We start from the raw sequence: 25601 nt of genomic DNA on the forward strand, positions 1-25601 counted from the left end.
TTTCTTCCTCTTCCCCCATTCTCAACCCCCCTTCAATTCTTGTGTTGAAATAACAGAGCTTGAGAATCCTATGCAAGTATAGTATGCAAATGAGTATTGGTATATTATGAGCATATAATGAATGGTTATGTTTGCACTATTCATATCTGAGCAGTTATTTAAGATTATTTTGTTAATATTCCTTTATATGCACATTATGATACAACATTTCACATCTGACGTTTCCTATTTCCAACAGTATCACAGATGTATGATTTAGTTATTGCATAAAAAACTTTCCATAGGTGACATATTATCATTAAAAGTTTCCATCATATATTGACAATCAAAATTATTCAGTGGTATGTATGTGTTACTGTTTATACTGTTTAAGTCTTCTGTGTGTCATTACTTTGCAATATTTAATCAATACACATAACAGAAACACATACAGCTAATATATCAGAAACTGTCATTACTATAGTTTAAATAGTTATCAAGTGAATCATATATAATTATAACTTTTAAAACTACATAAATGTAGAATATATTTTGCTAAAGAAGATTAAATTATCTATTTTTATAAATTCTTTACAGTATTAATATGTTATTGTTTCAAACATTTGTACGTTCTTTAGCAAATATCACAGATTAGTGAGTTATAAAATGATTTGGTAGGAAGTCTAAATAATATTGCAAACATTTTGTTAGTTTAACTTCCTCATTTCCAGTAGAAATTCAACAGCCAATCATTGGATTTGTTGCCAGTAACTATGGCTACATTAAACAAGTATTATGGTTCTACTGTAACACTGTTAAATGAACTAAAGCAGCTCATGACCTTTTTAAGCATTGAAAAGCTTCACCTCCAATTGCTCACAAGAAAGCTTCCTTCCCGCTTCCCACTTTCAAATACAAATTCCTTAACCTTCTGAACTACAGTCCTCCTCTTATCAGGATACCATTTTTGTGATTGCATGCATACAACAAGAGGTCAGCCGTTACCTGTCCAATCCAATTATACCTTCCGGTTTTTCATTCAAACACAAACCACACAAGTATTGCAGCACTGTTAAGAAGCATCCATCTGTCACCACCATACATCCATTTTTCATGCCATTAATTCAGTGCAACCCCAGTCTCCATTTTCATCCCATAAAGAGTATCTGTTAATCTAGTTTTGCACACTTAACATGTACAAACTAATAAGCCATCCAAGCTTCACGAACCAAACTAATGGCCAGCCTCTATAAACATTACATTTTAAGTCTCGTCCTTAGAAACAAATATTGATAAACCCTTGTATGCAAACCATGCAATCAGCGGCAGCATTCAAGTCAAGAGTGAGAAGTGCTTTAAATTACATGCAGACATATAGCGTGCCATGACAAGTCAGCTGTATAATCAACATTGCCATGTTGCAGTACGTATATTTTTTGCCACTTACCATTCATATCAGAAGCCTACACTGTATGTACTACCACTATTGTGATCGTCCTTCACATCCATAATTACATCCGGACTACATGTGCAGCCTGAATGACAACAGGAAGCATTATCCTTCCTTCCTTCCTTCACTAAGTCCACTTTATTTTTTTTTTTTATCCCCCCCCCTCCTCTTCGCACCTCCCTTTCACATTCATCGCCTTTAAAAAAAAAAAAAAAAAAAGGATAGATGTACTTTGCAAGGGATCATGAACCTAGCTTTGCAGTCCAAGTTAAGGGGAACAGTGCAGCACTGAACTATATCATGTTATCACAGCATCAGAGGCTCGCATTTTCAAACAGGGATCAGTTTCCTACCACACCATTCACAGTCACTCAGTGCAGCTGCAAGTAAAAAGTAAAGTTAAACAGAAATGATAATATACAGGAAATCAAAACTGTTCAGCTCTTCGTTTTGGCAAATCAGTTCAAACATGCAACAAATATACTTTTCATTAAAATGACATTTTTACCTCTTGACTCCCCAGTTTAACTAATCTCATAGCCAATATACAATTTGACAACAGAAAATGTATATGCCACTCATTTTATATTAAAAAAAAACTTGAATTATCAGATATATAAAATAAGACTTGTCATTTGGATATTGTTTACCTCTTCATAGCATTTAAATTAATGAGAGAGACTGTTCGGTTCTAACATTAGATTAGCGATGAATAAGAGATAGAAGAGATAGGAAAGGAAACAGCTATAAAAGTAATTGAAACTAATAAGGAGTTTGAATATAACAGAGGAGACGTACCTTTCTCTTCTCATATGTATGTGTTAACATATACGAAAAAGACAAACATCCATTTTTAGAGTTAGGACAGCTATTTTTTATTCAGTTTTTTGTTTTTTCTTTTCCACATCAGTCCAGGCATTCTTATCAGTAGATCTCTTCAAGGAAGGAGATGCCCAATCTATATCTTCAGGGATAGAAATGATGATGTTGTTTTTAATTAATATGGAGGCTTCTTCCAAATTTGTAAAGGTTCTCATTTCATTTAAATGCTGAATTTTGATTCTTGCAAGAAAAGCTAGTAGAGATTTAATGTTATTTTGTTTTAGTAGTTTAATTAGTGGCCATGCCTCTTCTTTGATCCAGTACTGTAAAGGACTTTCCCTCCATGCAGTTTTAAGTACTAGTTCTTTGTCCATAAAAGATAAAAACTTTATTACAATTGACCTTGGTAATGAAGAAGACAAAGCTGAGGGTGGTGAAATTGGGTTTCCCAAGGCTCTGTGAGCCCTTTCAATGCCAAATGAGAAACCCTCTTTCAGTTCTAATATTTCTGGAATCCATGTATTTAAAAAAGAAATAATGTCACCTCCTTCAGCCTTCTCTAGTAAGCCAAAGATTCTGATGTTTTGTCTTTTTCTTCCCGTTTTCTAAGCCATCTACTTTATTGAGAAGCCAGATGTTTTGTTTGAGGAAAATGCCTCTCTGGATGTCTTATTCCTTGAGTCTACTATCCCTTAATATCAGTTAAAGAAGTTTCTGTGTTTGTTATTTTATCCTGTTGTTGTTGAAGCATTTCTTTAAATACCTCTGTTTCTGACAAATCTCCTTCAAATTCTGTAGATTTTCTTTAAAGTCATTCATTTTCAGTGACAGTTCTTGCAGTGTAGTAGTCATAAGTTGTAATTCCTTTTTTACTATTGAGTCAGAGTGAGTGTTCTTCAAAGTGCTCATTTCTACCAGATGTAATGGTCTCCAATATACTTTGACAGGAAAAATCTTACAAATACCCACCAAATTTTGTAAATTTATATTTCATACCTTCATCTATCTATTCTGGATGTTTTTTTGAAAAAAAAAATAATTCCTGTCGTCTATACTAGTTTATGGAGCTCTAAAAATCTGCTGACTTCAGTTAGCCATTCAGGCTCCACCCCCAAGGGCTTCAAGTCTTCACATATCGGCTCCATGTCTTACATATCGGCTCCAAGTCTTTACTTATCTGGATGATTGGCTCTTAACTGCAGTTTCCAGCAGTCTTTTGCTACAGCACCAAACACTCCTACTCCATCTTGCAGATCAGTTAGGAATAACTATCAATCATATGAAGAGGAAAATGCCCTGTACCCCCCCCCCCCAAAGGGCCCATTTCCATACCAGAAGATTGTGCTGCCCCTAAAATCACAGACACCCAGGTGAAAACAGCACTCTCCAAGGCAAGAAACACAGCATCCATGGGACCAGACAGCGTCCCAGGCTGCGTACTACATGAACTCCAGAACTAATTAATCCCTCACCTTAATACCATGTTTAACCACAGCCTCACCTCAGGCTATGTGCCCACAGAGTGGCGCACGGCAACAGTTATTCCACTTCATAAAGGAGGTGCCACCACTGACCCTGGGAATTACCGCCCCATCAGCCTGACGATTCTCGTCTGCAAGGCTATGGAGCACATCATCATGGAGCTCATAAACAATGACATTGGGAACCTACAAACCCTAGACCCCACCCAGTTTGGGTTCATAAAGGGAAGGTCATGTCTCCTAAATCTGGTTGACTTTTTCGAAATAGTCACTAAAGTAATGGATGAGGGAAAGGTGGTTCACACTGCATACCTTGGTCTTGCAAAGACCTTCGATACCATTCCCCACTCGGGAATTATAGACAAACTCACCAACTTAAATATAAACCCCTACGTTACAAGATGGGTTGCTAACTGGCTCACGGATAGAACCCATTCAGTGAGAATAGGAAACGCTAGATCTGACTCCAAACCTGTGACTAGTGGCGTACCACAGGGCTCAGTCCTAGGACCCCTCCTGTTCAGTATCTACTTCTCGGAGGTACAAGCAAACATGGGTGCCATAATTGAGACTCCTACTGATGTAGACATCCTTCAAAAGGGTCTTACGGATACAGATACATGATGCCAAAACCAGAGCCTCAAGCTAAATGTCAAAAAGTGCATCATCCCCTTTGGGAAAAAACAAGTACCTATGAATTACAGCATAGGTGGTAGCCCACTTACCACAGAGAGAGTGATGAGACCTAGGAACTCAGGTGGATAGTAACCTGTCCTTCTACAACCATATTGCTAAAGTGGTTATAAAATCATTCCACATGGCCCACCTTATCACAAAGGGGTTTGCATCTAGGAATAAGGAAGTTATTGTCCCCCTCTACTCATCACTCATTAGACCCATTATTGAATATAATGCCCCTTTCGGGATGTACCTGACAAGACATCTGCAACAACTGGAGAGGCCTCAAAAGTACCTCACAAAGAGGATAACGGGCCTCAAACAGATGTCCTATGCCATGAGGCTAAAAAAACTCAGACTGTACTTGGTCGCGTACCGGCTACTCGGAGGTGATCTCTGGTTGACATACTAGGTTATGTCAAACCCCAAATTGCTAGAAATGCTCCACCTAAGGAAAACCCAATCCACCAGAGCTACACGTTGAAGGAACATAAACCTGACGTCAACAATAAACAGGACTTGTTGGAGGGACAGATTCATGTCCCAGAGACTCCCCTTGCTCTGGAATAAGATCCCCATATATGTGAGGCAGAGCTCCTCGTTAGCGCTCTTCAAGAGGAATCTTAATGAGTGGATGGGAAACGGGAAATTCACCCCGAGAATCACTTCCGTGGCCCTGCTAGACAGGGGTGCAGGTAACTAAACCACTTGGGAGGGAAGCGAAAGCAGATAATTTTTGGCTAGGCGTAATTATGCCCTAGGGCCAATAGCCTAGTACCTACCTGTGAACATGTCACCCTGATGCTGGAGAGTTGATATACAAATCTGACATTTCTGTTCATCTTCAAAGCCTTTTTAGCCACAGTATATGTAACAGTTTAATTAAATTCTGAATTATTCTCTTGCTTCAAATAACCCACACTAGAAAATCATCAGATATATATTGACAACACTTTCCTTGCCTTCAGTCATCTCTTTCATTGCTCATGCTCTTTCAATACTTTCAGGAGCTGACAGGATCTCACAACTCAGTTTTAGAAATGATTGTCTAAGAGAATATTAAAGTTGTGCAGCTTTGTCCCGGTCTCATCAGATCTAGACATCCCGAACTCTTGTATAGCATCCACTACTGGGAAGACCTCAATATTCTACATTGTTGTAACTACTGCTTCAGTCATTTCAACTTGGTAGTATTCTCAGTTGGTACAGTTGTTTAACTCTTGAGGATCTGCAAGTATTCTCATCTTGCCCTGCTTCATGATTGTTAATGTGCTATTTGACCATTGATTTGTTCAGTGTGTTTAACAGTTACACCGATTGTTTCCATGTGCTTAAATTCTGCTTCAGTTTTCTGGAGTACATCTGTAGCTTGTCTTGGGGCATGCACAACTGGTATTGCTTTAAAAGAAACATTAATATGATATTCATTTTGCAGTACCCTAAATTGTTTATCAAGTCTGCATATCTCTGACAAACATCAACAACTCATTGTGTAGCCTGTTTGAGAATTATCTTTCTGAACTCACAATACATGTGTACTGTAGGAGTACTTATAATACACTCAATACTATATTTGCTAGTTGTAGCTGCATTCTTAGCTCTGGATAGACAGTTTTGCGGAACATGATGACTGCAAATGGTCATAGGTTAATAGACTTGATTCTCTGTTTAACTGGTAATTTTTCTATTCTCATCTATAGATGGACAATTTTGCTGAACTTTATGACTGTACAAGTTGTCACAGGGTACTACTATACATGGGTAGGTTTTTCTTTACAGTTGTGCCAGTGTTTGACTCAGTACTTCTTTAGTATTGTCAGATTTTATTGCTCTGATCATTAACTTTAACTGTGGTGCTAATAGTCTTAGTAAGTCACTGTAAGTGCACAGCATAAATCCGTGTACCAATATCCAGCTTCTCATGAGCATTATGACCCTGTCTGTTTGTCCATTTTGTGTACTTCAGGGACACTAAAAATTAAAGTTAATACAATGCTGTGATCATTGTCTGCTAGGAGATGTAAAAGCATATTGGTTATATGTAGAATTAAAATATAATAATTACCTGTTTTATTGAGGAGGATGTGTAGACTAATGTACAAGAAAGTGTTTGCAGAGGTGTTTTTGTACCCCATGCAGATTACAGAACATTTTTTCTCAGGTAGATAGCGAAAGCTGTAGGTGTGATGGAGGAGCTTGGTAACATGTTTTTAGGAATGTAATGAACTGGCAAGTTTTAAAAATTCCCTGCAGAGTAATTTGGTGGGAATGTTAGGGAAGAAAAGGTTGCAACTAAGGAAGTCGGTCTTTTGAACTGAAATAGCAGCTGAATTGCAGGTACGTATTAAGGCCTTAGTAAGTTTTATGCTATTGCCCCTCCCCCCCAAAAAAATTAGTAATAAATGGGGAAGTCAAACTCCATACCCAATGTAAAAGAAGTTCTAGGTATTGGAAAGGGGGAAAAAGAACTGGCGGTGACATTTTTGCAAAAGGGAGGACATTTCATAAAAGTAAGTGAAATATGCTGGCACCAGGTATGCATAGTGATACAGGTGTTCAAGAAGAGTGCAGGTTAAGGGAGGATGGAATATGTGGGCACTGGATATGTGGAATGATATAGATGTTTAGGAGGAGTGCAGGTTAAGGGAGGATGGAATGTGTGGGCACAGGGCATGCAGTATGATATAGATGTTTAGGAGTGCAAGTTAAGGGAGGATGGAATGTGTAGGCACAGGGTATGCGGAGCGATATAGATGTTCAGACAGAGTGCAGGTTAAGGGAGTATGGAATATGTGGTCACAGGTTATGCCGAGAGATATAGCTGTTTAGGAGGAGTGCAGGTTAAGGGAGGATGGAATGTGTGGGCACAGGGTATGCATAGCGATATAGTTGTTCAGACAGAGTGCAGGTTAATGGAGGATGGAATGTGTGGGCACAGGGTATGCGGAGTGATATAGATATTTAGGAGGAGTGCAGGTTAAGGGAGGATGGAATGTGTGGGCTCAGGGTATGCAGAGCTATAAAGATGTTTAGGAAGAGTGCAGGTTAAGGGAGGGTGGAATGTGTGGGCACACAGTATGCAGAGCATTATAGATGTTTAGGAGTGCAGGTTAAAGGAAGATAGAATGCGTGGGCACAGGGGTATGCAGAGCCATATAGATGTTTTGGAGGAGTGCAAGTTAAGGGAGGATGGAATGTGTGGGCACAGGGTATGCAGAGCGATATAGATGTTTAGGAGTGCAGGCTAAGGGAGGATGGAATGTGTGGTACAGGGTATGCAGAGCGATATAGATGTTTAGGAGTGCAGGCTAAGGGAGGATGGAATGTGTGGCACAGGGTATGCAGAGCGATATAGATGTTTAGGAGTGCAGGCTAAGGGAGGATGGAATGTGTGGCACAGGGTATGCTGAGCGATATAGATGTTTAGGAGTGCAGGCTAAGGGAGGATGGAATGTGTGGCACAGGGTATGCAGAGCGATATAGATGGTCAGACAGAGAGTGCAGGTTAAGAGAGGTAGTAACTAAGCAATTTATGTAATGTTGGATTGAATGAAAATTGTGAGACAGTAAACATTTATACTGCACGAGAATAACATTGGAAACTTTTATTTCATTTTATTTTGTATTAATCCTGCTAAGTGACAAAAAAGCAATTATAGTCATTTGAATGAACGATTTTCTCATTATGGTACAGTGACAGTAACTGATTTCTTCTTTCGATGTTGCTCTTCATTATAATTAATTGTCATGTTTCGTACTGTACCCTTAAAGTTTGTTTGTCTCCCTGGCTTCCCACCTTACGTTTCAGATGTTTTTGGGGTTGGGGTGGGGTGGAGTTTTAACTTTTTTAACAGGCAGTTTCTGCATTTTTAGAGTTCAGATTATGCTTTAAAAGATATTCCTTCTGCAGACAATAATGCTGGCTAGGAGTGCAGTTGAAATACAGCCTTGTATGCCCTAGATCCTTACATGATTTTCTGTATGGTTAGAGTAGCTAGCAAAAATATTTTCTTTATGCCTAAAGTCGTATCTGAAGTTACTATGAATTAAAATAATCTCCTCCTTGTCTTCATCCGCATCCAGCGTAACTTAGTGAACAATCTTATGGAAACAGAAATGCCCTTTTGCTTCTTTATTTATTTTTTTTTGAGAAATGTTTTTCAGAAGTCTGATGAACCGTTTGTTTGCTTAGCTCCGGAGTTTATTGGGTGCTCCTCTTGGCAGACAAGTTGTTAAGATTGGCTTGCTGCCTGTTCTGAGTTTATTACTAACACATCACTGCTACTGTCCCCAAAATATCCAGCAAATATTTGTGTAGCAGCAACTTGGTGTATAGTTATTATGCTTATTAAGTGTTTTGAGCCAAAGTGCATTGCAAGACTAGAAGATGGGGTTGTGACCACATTCATTCAGGCGTGTCATGTGGGGCCTCCATCTGGTGTGTGAATTCATGTCTTGATATTCTGCCCTAAAGATGAGGCAGTGAAGACGTGAGTGGGTGTCACAGTATGATGCCCCTGTGTGAGGCACTCAACATAATTTATTACTGTATTTGTACATTCTGACGTCTGTCCTTTCCCCACTCTTAGACAATTTTTTTGTGTTGCTTTTACCTGTTTATGTGTGTGGTTTACTCCTAGTGCATTGTTTTGACATGGATATTTTCTGGCTCTGGGATTCTTGGCATGATGTCCTTACAGACATGTTAAGCATATATTATATTAAAATGTGCCACATTAGCTAGCCATGGTTCTGTTCTGTGTATTATTTAAGTTGTTACATTAATGTCCATTGCCATAGTCTGATATGTTTACCCTGCTTAAATGGTGGAATTTCCTCAAGAGACATGTTGTCTCTCTAACTGTTTTGGATGGAGGTAGTGACAGAACACAAATGGTAAAGATCCATTTTGAGATTTTGGCACTTAAGGAATTTAAATGACTTTTTTGAGGTTTCTTCCCTTAGAACTGATTAGCTCCTTTCTTGCAGCTAGATCATTTTTTCTGCCTGACATTGAGTGCAATCCAACCAGGCAGTCAGGTAGAATATATATACTGCTGTGTAGAATCTTAGCTAATGGAACTGCCCTCTTAAAGTGGCTCTAACTCAAAAAGTGAGAATGGTTACTCTGAATGTGTGATTTGAGTCGCTCATCTGCTGTTATACTAATTACCTGACACATTCGTGCAGGATCTGCTTCGCTCTTTCCTCTTTTGCTTCTTTTGTAATGTGTACCGTGGAATGTTGACACCTTAGTCGTGATTCTTTCTATATTGTTTTCTGTCACATTACTAAGGCCTCTTATTTCTCTCTAGATTTTGAGCAGTGATGGTATTCGTTATTAACTGTTTTTGTTATATTAACCTTTTTTGTACCCCGTGTCCATGTATTTATTCTTCATTTTAATGCTTGGCGTTGCTGTTTTCTCTTTGTTATCTCAATATTGCCTTTTTTCACTAACTACTGTAGAATCTGCCTTTTCAGTAACGACCATTCCCAATAGGCTATTAAACTTATTCCAAAGCCCTTTTAGTCTTACCCGACAGGTGGAGATTACCTTTCCATTGCCAGTATAGACTTACATCACTTCAAGTGAATTCCAGACTAGTCATAGCTAAAACACTGTACTTGTGCACTAGATTTTTAACCACTCCTTGAGTCCTATGCCTTGATCACCTGGGGTTCCTCTGTCCATAAGCTGGCTACTGTTATTGCATCGTAACAGATATGAACTGAGTGGCTGATTTTGTCACAGGGTTCATTCTTTGTTTTCTAGCTACATATTCCAGTACACATTCTAGGTTAGGTTTACAACTGCATTTTCCTTTCTCCAGGTTGTACAGAATTGTACTTTTCCTGTCTTGTTTCGTAACAGTTGTTAATTGCAAAGAAAGTAAAATGTTATTTTGCTACACTGAAAACTACTTCAGCAGTTTGCAATGGCTGAAAATTAAAGGTAGTTTATTTGGCCATTTCCAGGCAGTGTTTAGCTTACCCACTTCTCAGATAAAGAAGGTAAGATGAATGCCTGTGACTGAAGATGGTTGATTTATTGATTGATTGAGTAATTGATTGATTGAGCAGAGGTTATGCATTGTATGCAAAGGGGAGGGGAGCAATGATTGATGCATTTTTTCTTTGTTTTTTTTTTTAACAGAAGAGGCTTTTATTCATACTGAAAAAGTAGAAACAAATCCTTGACATTAACTGTAAATGTCTCTTGTCAAATTCTGTTTAGGTCCTTGGAAAACCCCACACCACCTTATACACCAAAGAGTGGACGAAGGTAAGACAGCATAATCCATCTTTTGATTAATATATGTGCTGACATGAGGGTACTAATACACTAGTCCTGACAGTTGAATGAACTGGCTTTGTTTAAATGTGTTTTTCTCTTTGTGTATATTGCTAAAGTACATGAACAACTGTACTGATTATTGTGTGTACACTGAAATAAATGATAGTCAAGTTTGGAAAAAAGTGATAAAAATATTAGTTTTGTATAATACACTAAGCGTTAATGTCTAGAGTCATAAAATTAAAAAAAGTAAATAATGCATTTTTACAAGTAGAGCAGCCAGTAAGAAGGGAGAGGAAGATGGAGTGATGATTTAGACAATGTCTTGTGTCTTAGGGAATGTCTTTTGAAAGGAGCTACAAGAGCATGCGTTTCCATGTGCACTGATCTGTGCCATTTGATCCCTGTATTTGAAGAGCAAGCTTTGAGTCCTCATTGTTGATGTGAAGATAAATGCATTCAGGATGGGTAGACTTCATCAGGGTTGTTTTTATCTGGCTTCCTTCCTGGTTGTGATTTTCATGGACAGGATATGAAGGTTTAGGGAGTATGTACCTTGGGGCTGTGGTGGTTGCATTTCAGTTATTTAAAGGCAGTCTATTCTTCTTGGCCTTAAATCTCATCTCTGGCACACAGTGGAATAGTTTATTGCTGTATAGAATTTATTTTTGGGGGAAGGGTCTTAGTCCATTCCCTGAGTATTTGGAAGAGTCGCAGGGAAAACAGGATTGCCGGTATTAATGGACAAAAGAGAGTACAGTATGAAAAAACCTTGATGTGCAGAGAAACTGGGCTCCTAGTCCTGACTGATGAGTAGTGTCCCATGAGTATCACAGTAAACGTCTCAGTAATATGTACTTGGCCTAAACATACTTTGACTGAATGAGATTTCTCCTGTAAGAATTTGTTTTTACCTTGAGATGCATTGCCCTCAGAACTGATTATCAGAAATCTGAATTTGTACGGGTCAGACCGCTCTGTATGGGGAAGTGGGAGGCTTGGGGCTCACAGAATAACTGTTACTGAAAAGTTTCACTCAGTGACTTTGCAATCAGTATGGTTTTTTTTTTTTTTTTTTTACTTCTGTGTGTTTTCCTAGTCCTTATTTCCTGCTTCATCATCTAGTTGACACTAAAATTGCTCCTTCATTGCCAGTCACTGTTGAGAGGGATGGTTATGTCACAGCCATTATTCAGGCAGCCATGTGGTGATTTTGTGTCGATGCAGTCCTGGTGGCAACACAACATCCTGAAATACCTTTCCCTGTTTGTGTGCACATCCCTGTACGTTCCCTATGAAGGCTGTGATTGGATGCAGCTTGGCTGAGCCTAGTACACATTCCTGACTTGTACGTTGTATTCCAAGTACACATTCCTTACTTGTACGCTGTATTCCAAGTACACATTCCTTACTTGTACGCTGCATTCCAAGTACACATTCCTGACTTGTACGCTGCATTCCAAGTACACATTCTTGACATGTGTGCTGCATTTCATATGTTTCCTGCTCAAGTTAAGTGTCAGAGCTGCAGTGGGCTGGACTGCCTTCTCCAAATCCCCCTCCCCAAGATAGTTAAGCATGAGTTGGCTACACAGTCCCAGTCTCCCTCTTTGGGTCCTTCCCCATCAGTGTAGCTAGTTGATTTGGGGTTGCCTAAATCATGCTATGCAGCCGAGGTCAGTATGTTTTTTTTTTTTTTTTTTTTTTTTCAGTTTTGTGCCATGAAAGTGGGTTACTATTTCTGCCTTCTACAGTGTGTGGATTGCAAATCCCACCAGCTGAAAAGCTTCAAGTTTAGTCATTCTGGATTTGGAATGGTTTAATGATCCTGATAGGTGTGAACCTGGTTACTTACCTTTCTGGATGAGAAACAGGTTGATAATGTCTCTGGTGGAAAATAACTTGTCAGTTCTGGTGGGTATGAGCTGGGTTGTAGATTCTGATTGGGGTTTCCTTTGATCGGATATCCTTATGTGTGATTGTGTATTTGCTAATTCAGATGGCTGTGGGTTGCTAATCCTTATAGGAATTGGCCTGATCAGTATGTGCTTTTAGTTGCTTCTGTCGATGGATGACAGTTGGACTGCTGATCTTGACAAACTGCTGTCTAGTGCATTGGCTGCAACATATTTAAAAAGAGGTGAGCTTAAAGTCCTTGTAACATGCCTGGCCTTTGATAGTTGATGTTGTTTCAGACTGTTGATGCCCTGTCAGCCTTTTAGATCCTTTTGCTGTGCTAACAAAGGACTGTTAGTAATGTGAGGAAACACTCCAGTCAAGTTTCCTCCTCCTCCTTGTTTGTCTTCTTGCTTCTAGAAGTCTTGTGTTTTGAATTGCATTTCTTTGCTTCAGTTTCTATAAGAAATTCCTCAATGCATTTTTATTTCAATAGACTGTTGGTCATTGGAACAGCAGTTTATGTATAAATGTTTAAATGTTTGTGTAATTTTATAAGTATATATAATTTTAACCTATATGGTAGTGTATGTTGCTAACCTATAAACATGCGGCAGTACATGCTGCTAACCTATAAACATGCGGCAGTACATGCTGCTAACCTATAAACATGCGGTAGTGCATGTTGCTAACCTATAAACATGCGGTAGTGCATGTTGCTAACCTATAAACATGCGGCAGTACATGCTGCTAACCTATAAACATGCAGCAGTACATGTTGCTAACCTATAAACATGTCATAGTACATGTTGCTAACCTATAAACATGCGGTAGTACATGTTGCTAATCTATAAACATGCAGTAGTACATGTTGCTAACCTATAAACATGTGGTTATACATGTTGCTAACCTATAAACATGCAGCAGTACATGCTGCTAACCTATAAACATGTGGTAGTACATGTTGCTAACCTATAAACATGCGGTAATACATGTTGCTAACCTATAAACATGCGGTAGTACATGTTGCTAACCTATAAACATGTGGTAGTACATGCTGCTAACCTATAAACATGCGGTAGTACATGTTGCTAACCTATAAACATGCAGTCGTACGTGTTGCTAACCTGTAAACATGTGGTAGTACATGTTGCTAACCTATAAACATGCAGTAGTACATGTTGCTAACCTATAAACATGCGGTAGTACATGTTGCTAACTTATAAACGTGGTAGTACATGTTGCTAACTTGTAAACATGGGGTAGTACATGTTGCTAACCTGTAAACATGCGGCAGTACATGCTGCTAACCTATAAACATGCGAGTGCATGTTGATAACCTATAAACATGTGGTACTAAATGTTGCTAACCTATAAACGTGGTCGTGCATGTTGCTAACCTATAAACGTGACAGTACATGCTGTTAACATATACAGTTTTTAAATGCCATTGTTAAATTCTTCTTTACTAAACAGATCCAATGCCAGTGTTATAGTTGCATGTCATTTGTGCTTGTTTTAGCTTTTATTTTCTGTTTTACTTCACTTTTTGATTTTTATTGCTGTGTTTATTACCATGTTTGCTGTTTAACTTATACTTTAAAAAAGCGTAGGTTTGTGCTTGAAAATAAAGTTGATTTGATGGGTATTAGACTTGTTTGCTTACTGTGGCAAGCATGAGCTTAGATGATATATTGGTTTGATGCTTTTGTTAACCTCCGTCAGCAGTTCTTTTGACGCTTCACTTCTGGCGTGCACCTCTGTTGTTTTTATCCTGATGACTTGGTGACTTGATCCTTCACCCGTTAGTCTTGGTACATCCTTAATTTGATAGCTGGTTGAAGTCAGATAATGCTTGATTCAGTTTTGTGTACATTTCCTAGCACTTTAGTATGACTGAGGCTGTTCTGATGTTCTTCGTGTTTCACTGTTGCAGTCATTACATTTGGGTAATCTGCTGGCAGGTTGCCCTCAGTCGGCCTGATTAACAAAGTCTTGGGTCCTGCATCAGTTGCTGTCCCTTCTTCCATGACGTCAGGACGTCAGGGGTATAAAACATGCAGCCAACGCCATTACATCAGTCTTCTTGCCGTGTGGTGCCCGAAGCAGAAGCAGTTCACAAGTGCCGGCCAGCCAACTCCTGAAATTTTCGTTTTCGAGTTTCAGAACTGAAGTCTTCAACTTAAAGCTAAGTACCCCACTGGGGAAACTTTTTCTTGTTCCTTACTGATGTCAGTAAAAGTTAATAATTGCATTACTTGTGGGAAGCAAATACCTCATAAAGATTTTCATTTGTACTGTATTCCTTGCCTAGGCCCTGACCACGACGTACCGTGCTGTCAGTTTTGTGCTTTATTTAATCAGCACACTATCCGTCGTCGGTACATTTTTGCATCTAAATATTTCGGTTCTCAGTTTAATTATCCAGAAATGACGTCGATTAGCCATCTGACTACAGGAATTCTGAAAAAACACAAAGAAAAAGACAGAGACAGGCTGTTGAGGTTCAAAACTACCGACGACGCTTCTCCTAAGCCAGTCACCAGTTCGCCGGTACTCAGTGAGGTGCTTTCGCAGCCCCTGATACCCACTACTTCTGACTCTCAGGCCTCTACTGAGACCAATTCGGAGTCCGGAATGTCGCGAGATGCTTCACCTATGGAACCTGCGGATGTCTCTACCTTGGATGGGTCCCGAGCCGCTGTGCAGGCACCGGCTTCTGAGGGTATATTCAGGCCTACAGACTTGCATATTAAACCGACTCCACCTTCTATTCTTAGGCCTAAATCTCGATCTATGTCTAAAAAACCGACGCCCAGGCCACATGTTCAGGCCCCTATGCCTAAAAAACAAATGATCAAAATGGCTGAAGATCTTATTACTCTAATCAGGGGTACTCAACCCCTCCCCTGCTTCTAAGAGGCATAGGACTGAGTTTGACTATGAATCTTCTGATCAGGATTCTGTTTCTTCTAATTCTTCCAATGACCTGGATTTGTCCATTCCTACCTATGAGGATTCTGATTCAGAGGATTCCATTCCCTCTGCTTCCCCCCCTGAGGACTTTTCTTTTGGGGAAACTTTACATACCTTAAGGGAGCATTTCCACTGGGAAAGTCAGGAATTTCCTGAATCTAAAAAGAGGCTTAGGGATTTCCTTGTTGTACCCCCAGCATAGGCCTTTGGCTATACCTCCTGTACTAGACATTGTTGATGATGTGTCTTTGGAATCCAGTATGGCCCCTCATTCCCTGCCTCCGGCTCCTAGTAAACCTGACAGATACTACAGGGTTCCTGAGTCCCACAAGTTCCTTTTCAAAAATCCTGTTGCAGACCCAGAAACCATTTCTCTGGGGCCCAAGAGCATTAAGGCTTCTACTGCTAAAAATCCTACTCCTTCTGATAGGGATTCCAGGGCGCTGGATAGATGGGGTAAAAAGGTTTATACTTCTGCAACCTTGGCAATTAGGGCCTTAAACTGCCAATTTCATGTGCTAAAATATCAACAGCATATTATGGGACTGTTTAAACAGAAAATTATGTTGATTTCTGACTGTGTGGAAAATAAAGATGTACAGGATTTACTGCTTCAGCTGAACAAGTTGGAAAACATACTTTGCAATGTAGTTTTGATTCTTTAGAGGCCTCTTGCAGGGCTGTTGTTACTGGGTCTGTGCTTAGAAGGCATGCTTGGCATAAGGAGCAATCTCTGCCTGATCATGTTAAAGCAAAATTGTTGGATGCTCCTTTAAATCTGGACCGTCTGTTTGGCAATAAGGCTGAAGAAGTTCTAAAAAAGATGGAAGATAAAGGTAAATCTATGCAAACTGTGAAATATTTCTTACAAGTGGAACCTCCAAGATTTAGTAGGCACTGGCCTACCAAGAATTGGTCCTTTCCAGCTTTTTCTAGATCCTCTCAAGCCAAACACAGGAACACCAAAAGTACCAGTTTTCAGTCCCAAGGGACTCTCAGAACTAAGCAATGGGGGGTCTCCACTTCCAAATCTGGAAATAGCAAGACTCCCCCCTATGGTAAACAGTCTCAATGACTTTCCTTTAAAATTACCAAACACTTACCTTTTAGCCATCCCTTTGGGGGGAAAGATTGCTCTTCATGCAAAAAACTGGGAATTCATAACCCAGGACAAATGGGTTTTAAATATAGTGTCCCAGGGATACAGATTTCATTTCCACATGTTGCCAACACCACACGGGTGGCCAGACCTGCCCCCAAATCAGTGGGCAGAGGCTCAGAATCAAGTACTTCCCCTCTTAAACTTGGGGGCTATTCAACCGGTATCAGAAGAGGAAAAGGGACAAGGTTTCTATTCCAGGCTTTTCCTGGTACCCAGAAAAGATAATTCATGGCGCCCAGTTCTGGACCTGTCTACTCTAAACACCTTTCTGGACATTCCAAAATTCAAGATGCTGACTCTTCACCAGTTACTTGCTATGCTAGGCAAGAATGCCTGGTTGGCAACTTTAGTTTTAAAAGAAGCTTACCTGCGTATCCCAATCAGGGAATCTTGCAGAAGATACTTCCGCTTCAAAGCAGGATACTTGCATTATCAGTTCTCTGCACTGCCCTTTGGCTTGTCTACTGTGCCCACGGTATTCACAAAGTGCCTGGCTCCAGTAATTGCATTTTGCAGGCAAGGAAATATTCAAATATATCCATATCAGGACGATTGTCTAGTTCAGGCAGAAAACCAGGCCATATTTATAAATCATCTGGCATTTGTAAAAAGAGTTCTAACTTGTCTATGGTACACCATAAACAAAAGGAAATCACAACTGGTACCCTCTCAGCAGATTACATTCCTGGGTGCAAGCTTGAATACAACTTCCCAGATGGTTTTCCTCATGCCAGAAAAGCAAATTCATTTGGTACCTTACTTCAAACAAGTGGCCACAAAAACCCTGCTATCTGCAAGACAAATACTGCAAGCCTTGGGGTTCATGGCCTCCTGCATTCTTCTAATTCCATATGCAAGTCTGCATATAAGGAAACTTCAGTGGTACCTAAAAAGTCTATGGCGTCAACATTGTCACAGCTTGGAAACAATGATTCTTATCATACCTTGCCTACGCCTGGAGTTCCTGTGGTGGGCAGAGGCCCGCCACTAAAACAAAGGACTGCCATTCACACTACCCCCTGCCGCCCAAACTCTAACTACAGATGCATCAGACTATGCATGGAGGGCTCACCTGGCAGGGAAGTGCATTCAGGGCAAATGGAACCCGAATGAAATGCACCTACATATCAATCAAAAAGAAATGTTAGCTGTACAGAATGCTCTGACAGCCTTCAAGGACTACATTCATCCAGGACAACTAATGGTAAAGACGGACAACACCATAATTATGTGGTACATAAACAAGCAGGGAGGCACACATTCCTACCCCCCTCTGCAGACTAGCCATGGCATTGTGGAACGCGACCTTGAGCTACCAAGTGCAACTGCAAGCTCAATTCCTGCCTGGAAAACTGAATACACTGGCAGACAGACTAAGCAGTCTCATGGACCCACACGAGTGGAAACTGGAACCACGGATTTTCAAAATGTTGACAAGCAAATGGAGGAGCCCAGACATGGATCTATTTGCCTCCCCCCACAACTACCAGTTGGACAAATTTTGCACAAGGGCTCCTCACAAAAAAGCCTGGAAAGTGGATGCTCTGTCATTCAGCTGGAAAAACCTATCAGTCTACGCCTTTCCCCCTCTGCCTCTGCTCTCCAAAGTTCTGCTAAAAGTCAAACAGGACAAACCAAGAATGATTTTGATTCCTCTAGACTGGCCACGCCAACACTGGTAACCACTCTTGCGCAGTGTGTCACAAATTTCTCCATGGCACCTGCCTCAGACACCTTCCTTACTGTCTCAGCAGGAGAACCAAATTCTGCACCCCCAGCTACCAACATTGAACCTTGCAGCTTGGCTAATCACTTAAATTCACCCTTAGCATCCCTCAGCAAACCTGTGATAGATGTCCTCTTGGAGGCGAGAAGACCTAGTACTAGAAAATCTTACTCTGACAAATGGAAAAGATTCTGTGCTTGGAATCAATCTCAAGGACTGAGCACAGCAGCGCCCAATTTACCTCAGATTTTACAATACTTAACTAAGATGCTTCACAAGGGCTTGTCCTTTTCCTCCATTAAAATTCCACGCCTCAACCATCTCAGCTCATTATAACACAGAACCTCTCATTTTCTCTCATCCTCTGCTCAAGCAGTACCTCAGAGGGGCCAAAAACTTGAGACCACCCAGGAGAGCTCCAACCCCTGCCTGGGACCTTAACTTTGTATTGGAGAAACTCACTCTACCTCCTTTCGAGCCAGCTGCTACTGCAGACTTAAAATTTCTTTCTTGGAAAACAGCTTTCTTTTTAGCAATCACTTCAGCTAGAAGGATATCTGAGTTACAGGCCCTTATGGCAGTGGAGCCTTTCATCATCTTTCATGCGGACAGGGTGTCACTCAGGACCAATCCATCCTTCATGCCCAAGGTGGTATCCAGTGTGGCTCTTAATCAGTCCATTCATTTGCCAGCTTTCTTTCCCAATCTACAAAACAAAGGGGAACGGATTCTGCATTCATTGGATGTGCACAGACAACTTAGATTCTACTTGGACAGGACTAAACCTCGAAGAAAATCTGAACTGCTGGTAGCATTTGCACATGTATGTGTATATATATATATATATATATATATATATATATATAGATAGATATAGATATATAGATATATATATAGATATATATGTATTTATTTTTATATATATATATATATATATATATATATATATATATTTTTTTTTTTATAACAATATTTTTTACACAAAATTCTTTTGGTTCAATTATTTAATTACCTGTAATTATCTGTTGTTGTGTGATGTCATTTCCTATATTGTGATGTCTTTAAGGAACTGGTAAACATTATGTATTGTTCTGAAGAAGTTCACGTATTAAATTGTGGATGAAAGCGCTAAATACGTTTGGTTTTTCTTGGCTTCTGGCTGTTTCATCAGTGGATTTTTGTTTTTTTTTGTAAAATCTGAACAACTGCTGGTAGCATTTGCTGCAGGGGCAGAGGGAAAGGCTATTTCAAAACAAACCATTTCTAAATGGATAAGCCCATTGCATTGATTTCTGCTATAAGCACCATGGAAAATCTATTCCCCAGGGGATCCGATCTCATTCCACCAGGGCTGCATCTACTTCTGCAGCTTTTCTCTGAGGTTTTCCTACTAGGGATATTCTAGAAGCAGCTACCTGGAGTTCAGTTCATACTTTCACCAAGCATTATCATTTACCAGATTTCTCTAAATCCAGAGCTGGCTTTGCCATTGCTGTCTTGGAGGGTCTTATAGCTGGTCCTAATGCTGTATATAGCCATCCTCCCAACCATAGTTTTGGGTATCTACCCAAATGTAATGACTGCAACAGTGAAACACGAAGAACATAGTACAGTTGTGTACACTTACCATAAATGTAGATGTTCGAGTGTATTCACTGTTGCCGTCCTGGTTACCCTCCCTCCAGCCCCCTGTTTTTTTCTCTTACTACACCTCTACTTTCTTTTCTATGCTTTTTTTGGTGTATTTGCTTTTGGTTGGAGGTATATTTTTGTGTTTTTAATTTTATTTTGCTCCCCATTAGGGGGGCACCTGACATCTGGGGCAAGAAAAACTGATGTAATGGCGTTGGCTGCATGTTTTATACCCCTGACGACCTGACGTCATGGAAGAAGGGACAGCAACCGACACAGGACCCAAGACTTTGTTAATCAGGCTGACTGAGGGCAACCTGCCATCAGATTACCCAAATGTAATGACTGCAACAGTGAATACAGTCGAACATCTACATTTATGGTAAGTGTACACAGCTGTACTTTCTGCATATATTTTTGCCTGTGTTATTTTCATCACCTTTGGCTGATGGCATCTCTTCATTGCGGTGGTCTCACTACTGTCACTGTACATAAATGTGTCACCTTCTGGGTGCATCTACACTTACCTTTGCTGTACGTATAGATAAAATATTAAAAGATGTTAAAACATTTTAAAGGAATTGTTAGTAATTAACTGAGCTTTATGGAACAGTATTAAGTTATCATCAGTGGTTTCCCTCTTCTAACAGATTGTGCCTTGTACCTGGCTCCTTAGGCTGCATACTGCTGGAAAAAAAAAACAGTAGTACTTGGGGATCGTTTCAGCAAAGATGTAATTATATTTAGCTATGCATTTGACAGTGTCTTTATCACCATCATTGGTGATGTCAAGATATGCTCTACTAGCTTCAGGTGGCTCATTTGTAGAGGTCGGGCTTGTCAGAGGTTGTGTCCTGCTTGTGTTGCAGCACATTCTTGTTTCAGCAGAGTAAACTCCATCTCTTTGGCCCAAGAGTTTTTCCAGCTTTATATCCTCTTAAACATTATTTGTTTTGTCACTATAACTGTGATCATCACTAGTACTTCTTTACCAGCAAACCCATCACAGAGCAGTGTTTGCACACCAGTGACCGATGCCAGAGGTATATGATGTAGTTTGCAGTGTCGCTGGCAGATTTTAGATGTCAGATTGGATCATGAACGTTTCTGTTACTAATGATTTACTGGCTGTGGTAAATAGATCTTGGACATTGTTATTCGTAGATGTCCAGATGTCTCTTGAAAGTGATGAGCACTGTGCTGTATAATCCAAGCTGTGTCTTCTTAGCGTAACTTCTTTGGTCGGTGCAGTACTTGTTTCACAATGGGCTGCAGATTGGGGTGACCTGCTGTCAGTAGCTCGTATTTCAGCCCTTTTCTGAAGCTTTACATTCAGAAACCATGCATTTTCATGGTCTTCTGAAAGTGGGGCATTCTGAAGCTCAATCTGTTTGCCACTCAAGAGAATGTGTTCCCCTGCCTCTGTTACTTGCCGTATCTACATTCGTGTTCATTCTATGTGTCATCATCACAAAGCTCAGAGAAGGAAAAGCCAAACTCATTTGCATCACCCCATAGGTTGGTTCATAGGTTGGTACTAGGCTATCGGCCCTAGGGCCTATACAAGCCTAGCCATAAAAATTCCGTGGATATTTCTTCCCACAATATTTACTTCCCTGGACCCATGTCTAGCAGGACAACTGACATGATCCCCAGGGTGAATTTCCCATCTCCCATCCAATCATCAAGGTTCCTTTTGAAGAGGGTCAAGGATGCACTCTGCTTGACATGTATGGGCAGTCTATTCCAGTGTATGGGGAGTCTCTGGGTCAGGAACCTATCCCTCCAGCATGTTTTGTTCACTGTGATGACAAGGTTAGATCCCTGGAGAGTGTGGCTCTGATGGATTGGGATTTCTTTAAGTGGAGCATATCCAACAGCTCAGGGTTTGACATAGCCTTGTATGTTAAGCAGATGTTTGTGCAGTGACGGAAACCTGGATCAAGGCTCCAGAGAGCACCCCAGCACTGCCAGGTTACAGTTCATATCATACCTTCCGGCCTCAGTTACCAGATCGCAGTACAAAGGGCAGAGGTGTATCCATATTCGTCAAGGATACCCACATCTCCAGGTTAGTGGTGCAGCATGATGCCCCAGAGATCATCCATGCGCAACTATCAGCAGGCAAAACCACATTTCAAGTTGTAGCCTGTTATAGATCGCCCACTATGTCCCAAGGTGCTCACTCAGCATTCCTTGATGCATTGGAAAATATAAAGGTTCTACCCAACACCATAATTTTGGGTGATTTCAACTACCCTGGTATAGATTAGGCGCACTACCAAAGTTCTAACTCCTATGCCCAGCGGTTCGTAGAATTTATAAATTCAAATGCCCTTGAACAACTGGTATGTTCTCCCACTAGAGGGGGCAACATATTGGATTTAGTCATCACAAATATGGGCGCCCATTGTACCACACCCGTTATCACTCCCTCTCTGGTCAGATCAGACCACAAACTGATAACCCTGGACATCCTCACCCCTCCACCTCTCCCAGTCAAAGAAACCATCGTAAAAATCCTTTCCAAGGCAAACTTCAAACTACTTGCTTCAGAAGTGGAAAGCTTCACTATTCCCTTGCAGAAGGATAATGATATCCAGGATGCAGAATCCTACACCAAAGCACTTTATATACATCTTCAGAATTGCATGGACCGTGCTATCCCAAATAAAACCAAGACTCCTTCCTCAAGCAAGAAGAAACCAGTCTGGTGGACCCCGGCCATAAGCAAACTATACAATAAAAGGAGGAGACTTATGCAAAAAAAGGCCAAATCTCAAGTAGAAAAATCATCCCTGATCAGCATTAGTAAGAAATTGAGGGCCCTCATCAAGTCAACTAAAGCCAATTTCGAAAAGAAAGTTGCCAAGGATAACCATAAGGCCTTTTATGGTTATGCCAAAAACCTAAATGGCAACGCTCAGGTCTGTTCTGAGCTAGTACAAAATGGAACAAAATACACTGACCCCACTGACATTGCCAACATCTTGGCTGACAGGTTCAGTGCAAATCCCCCCCCCCTCCCACCACCACCTGCAGGGCCTGTTACTATTCCAGGGGATTGTGTAACTCCAATTATTACTGATACGTTGGTTAATAAGGCTCTATCTAAAGCTAAAAACACTGCCTCCATGGGACCAGATGGTGTCCCGGGTTGTGTCATACGTGAGCTCCAAAATGAATTAACCCCGCATCTGAATACCCTGTTCAGTCTCAGCCTCTCGACAGGATATGTGCCCATAGAATGGCGCACAGCAACGGTGGTTCTGCTGCACAAGGGTGGGCCCACAACCGACCCTGGGAACTACCGACCAATAAGCCTGGCCAGTCTGATCTGTAAGGCAACGGAGCGAATCATTATGGAACTCATAAATGGAGAGATTGGGAACCTCCAAACACTTGACCCCACACAGTTCGGCTTCATCAAGGGCAGATCATGCCTCCTGAACCTGGTGGACTTCTTTGAGACAGTTACTCAGGCTATAGATAAGGGAAAGGAGGTACACACGGCTTACCCTGACCTTGCTAAAGCATTTGACACCATTCCCCATTCGGGTATTATTGATAAACTCACCAACCTGGGCATAAACCCTTACGTCACAAGATGGATCGCAAACTGGCTCTCAGACAGATCCCACAAAGTAAGAGTAGCGGGATCTATGTCCGAATCCAGACCAGTAACGAGCGGTGTGCCTCAGGGCTCTGTCCTGGGGCCCCTCCTGTTTAGCATATACTTCTCAGAAGTGCAAGCAAGCACTGAAGGGCTGTGGCTGACCAAGTTTGCGGACGACTGCAAACTGGGTGCTATAATATAGTCACCGGCCAACATGGATATCCTCCGGAAGGGCCTTAATGAGACTGATGCATGGTGTCAAAGCCATGGTCTCAAGCTAAATGCTAAAAATGCATAGTAATCCCCTTTGGAAAAAAAGAGTACCCACGAACTACCACATAGGAGGTAACCCCCTGAAATCTGAAGAAGTAATAAGGGATCTAGGGACCCAAGTAGATAGTCAGCTTTCCTTCGATAACCATGTTGCCAAGGTGGTTAGAAAATCCTTCTATGTGACCCATCTGATCACGAAAGGGTTCGCATCAAGATCTAAGGATGTAGTGGTGCCCCTCTACTCTTCCCTCATCAGACCCATTATTGAGTACAATCCACCAATTGGAATGTACCTGGCCAGACATCTCCAGCAGCTGGAGAGACCACAGAGGTACCTCACTAAGAGGATTACTGGCCTCAAACAGTTGCCCTATGTAGCACGATTGAAAAAACTAAGGCTTTTCTCTGTTGCATACTGCCTTCTCAGAGGCGATCTCTGTCTAACGTACCGAGCCATGTCCAACTCAGAACTGTTGAACATGCTCCATCTTAGCAAAACCAAATCTACTCGAGCTACACACTCTATGGATATAAACCTCAGTACAACAATGAATAGAACATGCTGGAGGGATAGATTCCCTTCGCAAAGACTTCCCTTGCTATGGGACAAGGTCCCGATCTACATAAGACAGAGCCCCTCACTATCACTCTTCAGGAGGAACCTTGACGAGTGGATGGGTAACAAAGTCCCAATGACTTTCCTCTGCCAATGCCAAACACTTATCTTTTGGCAGCACCCTTAGGGGGAAAACTAGCACTTTTTTCACAAAATTGGCACATGATCACCCAGGACAAATGGATCTTGAATATAGTGTCTCAGGGCTACAGGTTCCACTTTCACACCCTGCCCACATGGCAGGAAAATGTATTCAGGGCACATCGCCCGCAAGCCAAATGCATCTTCATATCAATCAAAAAGAGATGCTAGCTGTACAGAATGCCCTGACAGCCTTCAAGGATCTACTTCATCCAGGTCAACTGCTGATAAAGACGGACAATACTACAGTCATGTGGTACATAAGCAAGGAGGCACACATTCCTACCCCCTCTGCAGACAAGCCATGACTTTGTGGAACACAGCATTGTCTTATCAAGTACACCTGCAAGCACAATTCCTGCCAGGAAAGACAAATACTCTGGCAGGCGAACTAAGCAGAAACCTCATGGATCCTCACAAGTGGAAACTAGATCCACAAATCTTCAGCATGATAACAGGAAAATGGGGATGCCCAGACATAGATCTATTTGCCTCCCCTCACAACTACCAGCTACAGAGATTCTGCACAAGGACTTATCACAAACAAGCATGGAAAGTGGACGCCCTATCATTCAGCTGGAAAACCCTTACAGCATATGCTTTTCCTCCACTGCCTCTCCTCCCCAAGGTACTCCTAAAGGTCAGACAAGAGAAGCCAAAAATGATACTGATTGCCCCAGACTGGCCACGCCAGCACTGGTACCCAATCCTAAAGAGCTTGTCTCAAGGCCCAGCCTGGACATTACCTCAAATTCCTCATTTGCTGACCCAACAAAACAATCAGATCCTGCACAGCCAACTCAGAACCCTAAATCTGGCTGCATGGCAGATAATGTAACCATTCAGAACACACCT

At 41.0% G+C, this 25601-nt stretch overlaps 1 protein-coding gene across 7 annotated transcripts in view; it reads left to right on the forward strand.

Annotated features, from left to right (window-relative positions):
- The window catches only part of ARHGEF11 (Rho guanine nucleotide exchange factor 11), a 4318379-nt gene that overhangs the window by 3079242 nt on the left and 1213536 nt on the right, over positions 1-25601 (forward strand). For all 7 annotated transcript variants that reach the window (XM_044059024.1, XM_044059020.1, XM_044059026.1 and 4 more), the window contains one exon: positions 10649-10696. In XM_044059024.1, the coding sequence (XP_043914959.1) occupies positions 10649-10696 (48 nt within the window). The remainder of the gene's footprint in view (positions 1-10648; positions 10697-25601) is intronic.

The sequence above is a fragment of the Protopterus annectens genome, chromosome 17.part0 (genome assembly GCF_019279795.1).
Source record: "Protopterus annectens isolate FY-2018-M chromosome 17.part0, PAN1.0, whole genome shotgun sequence".
In the NCBI taxonomy this organism is placed as follows: Eukaryota; Metazoa; Chordata; order Ceratodontiformes; family Protopteridae; genus Protopterus; species Protopterus annectens.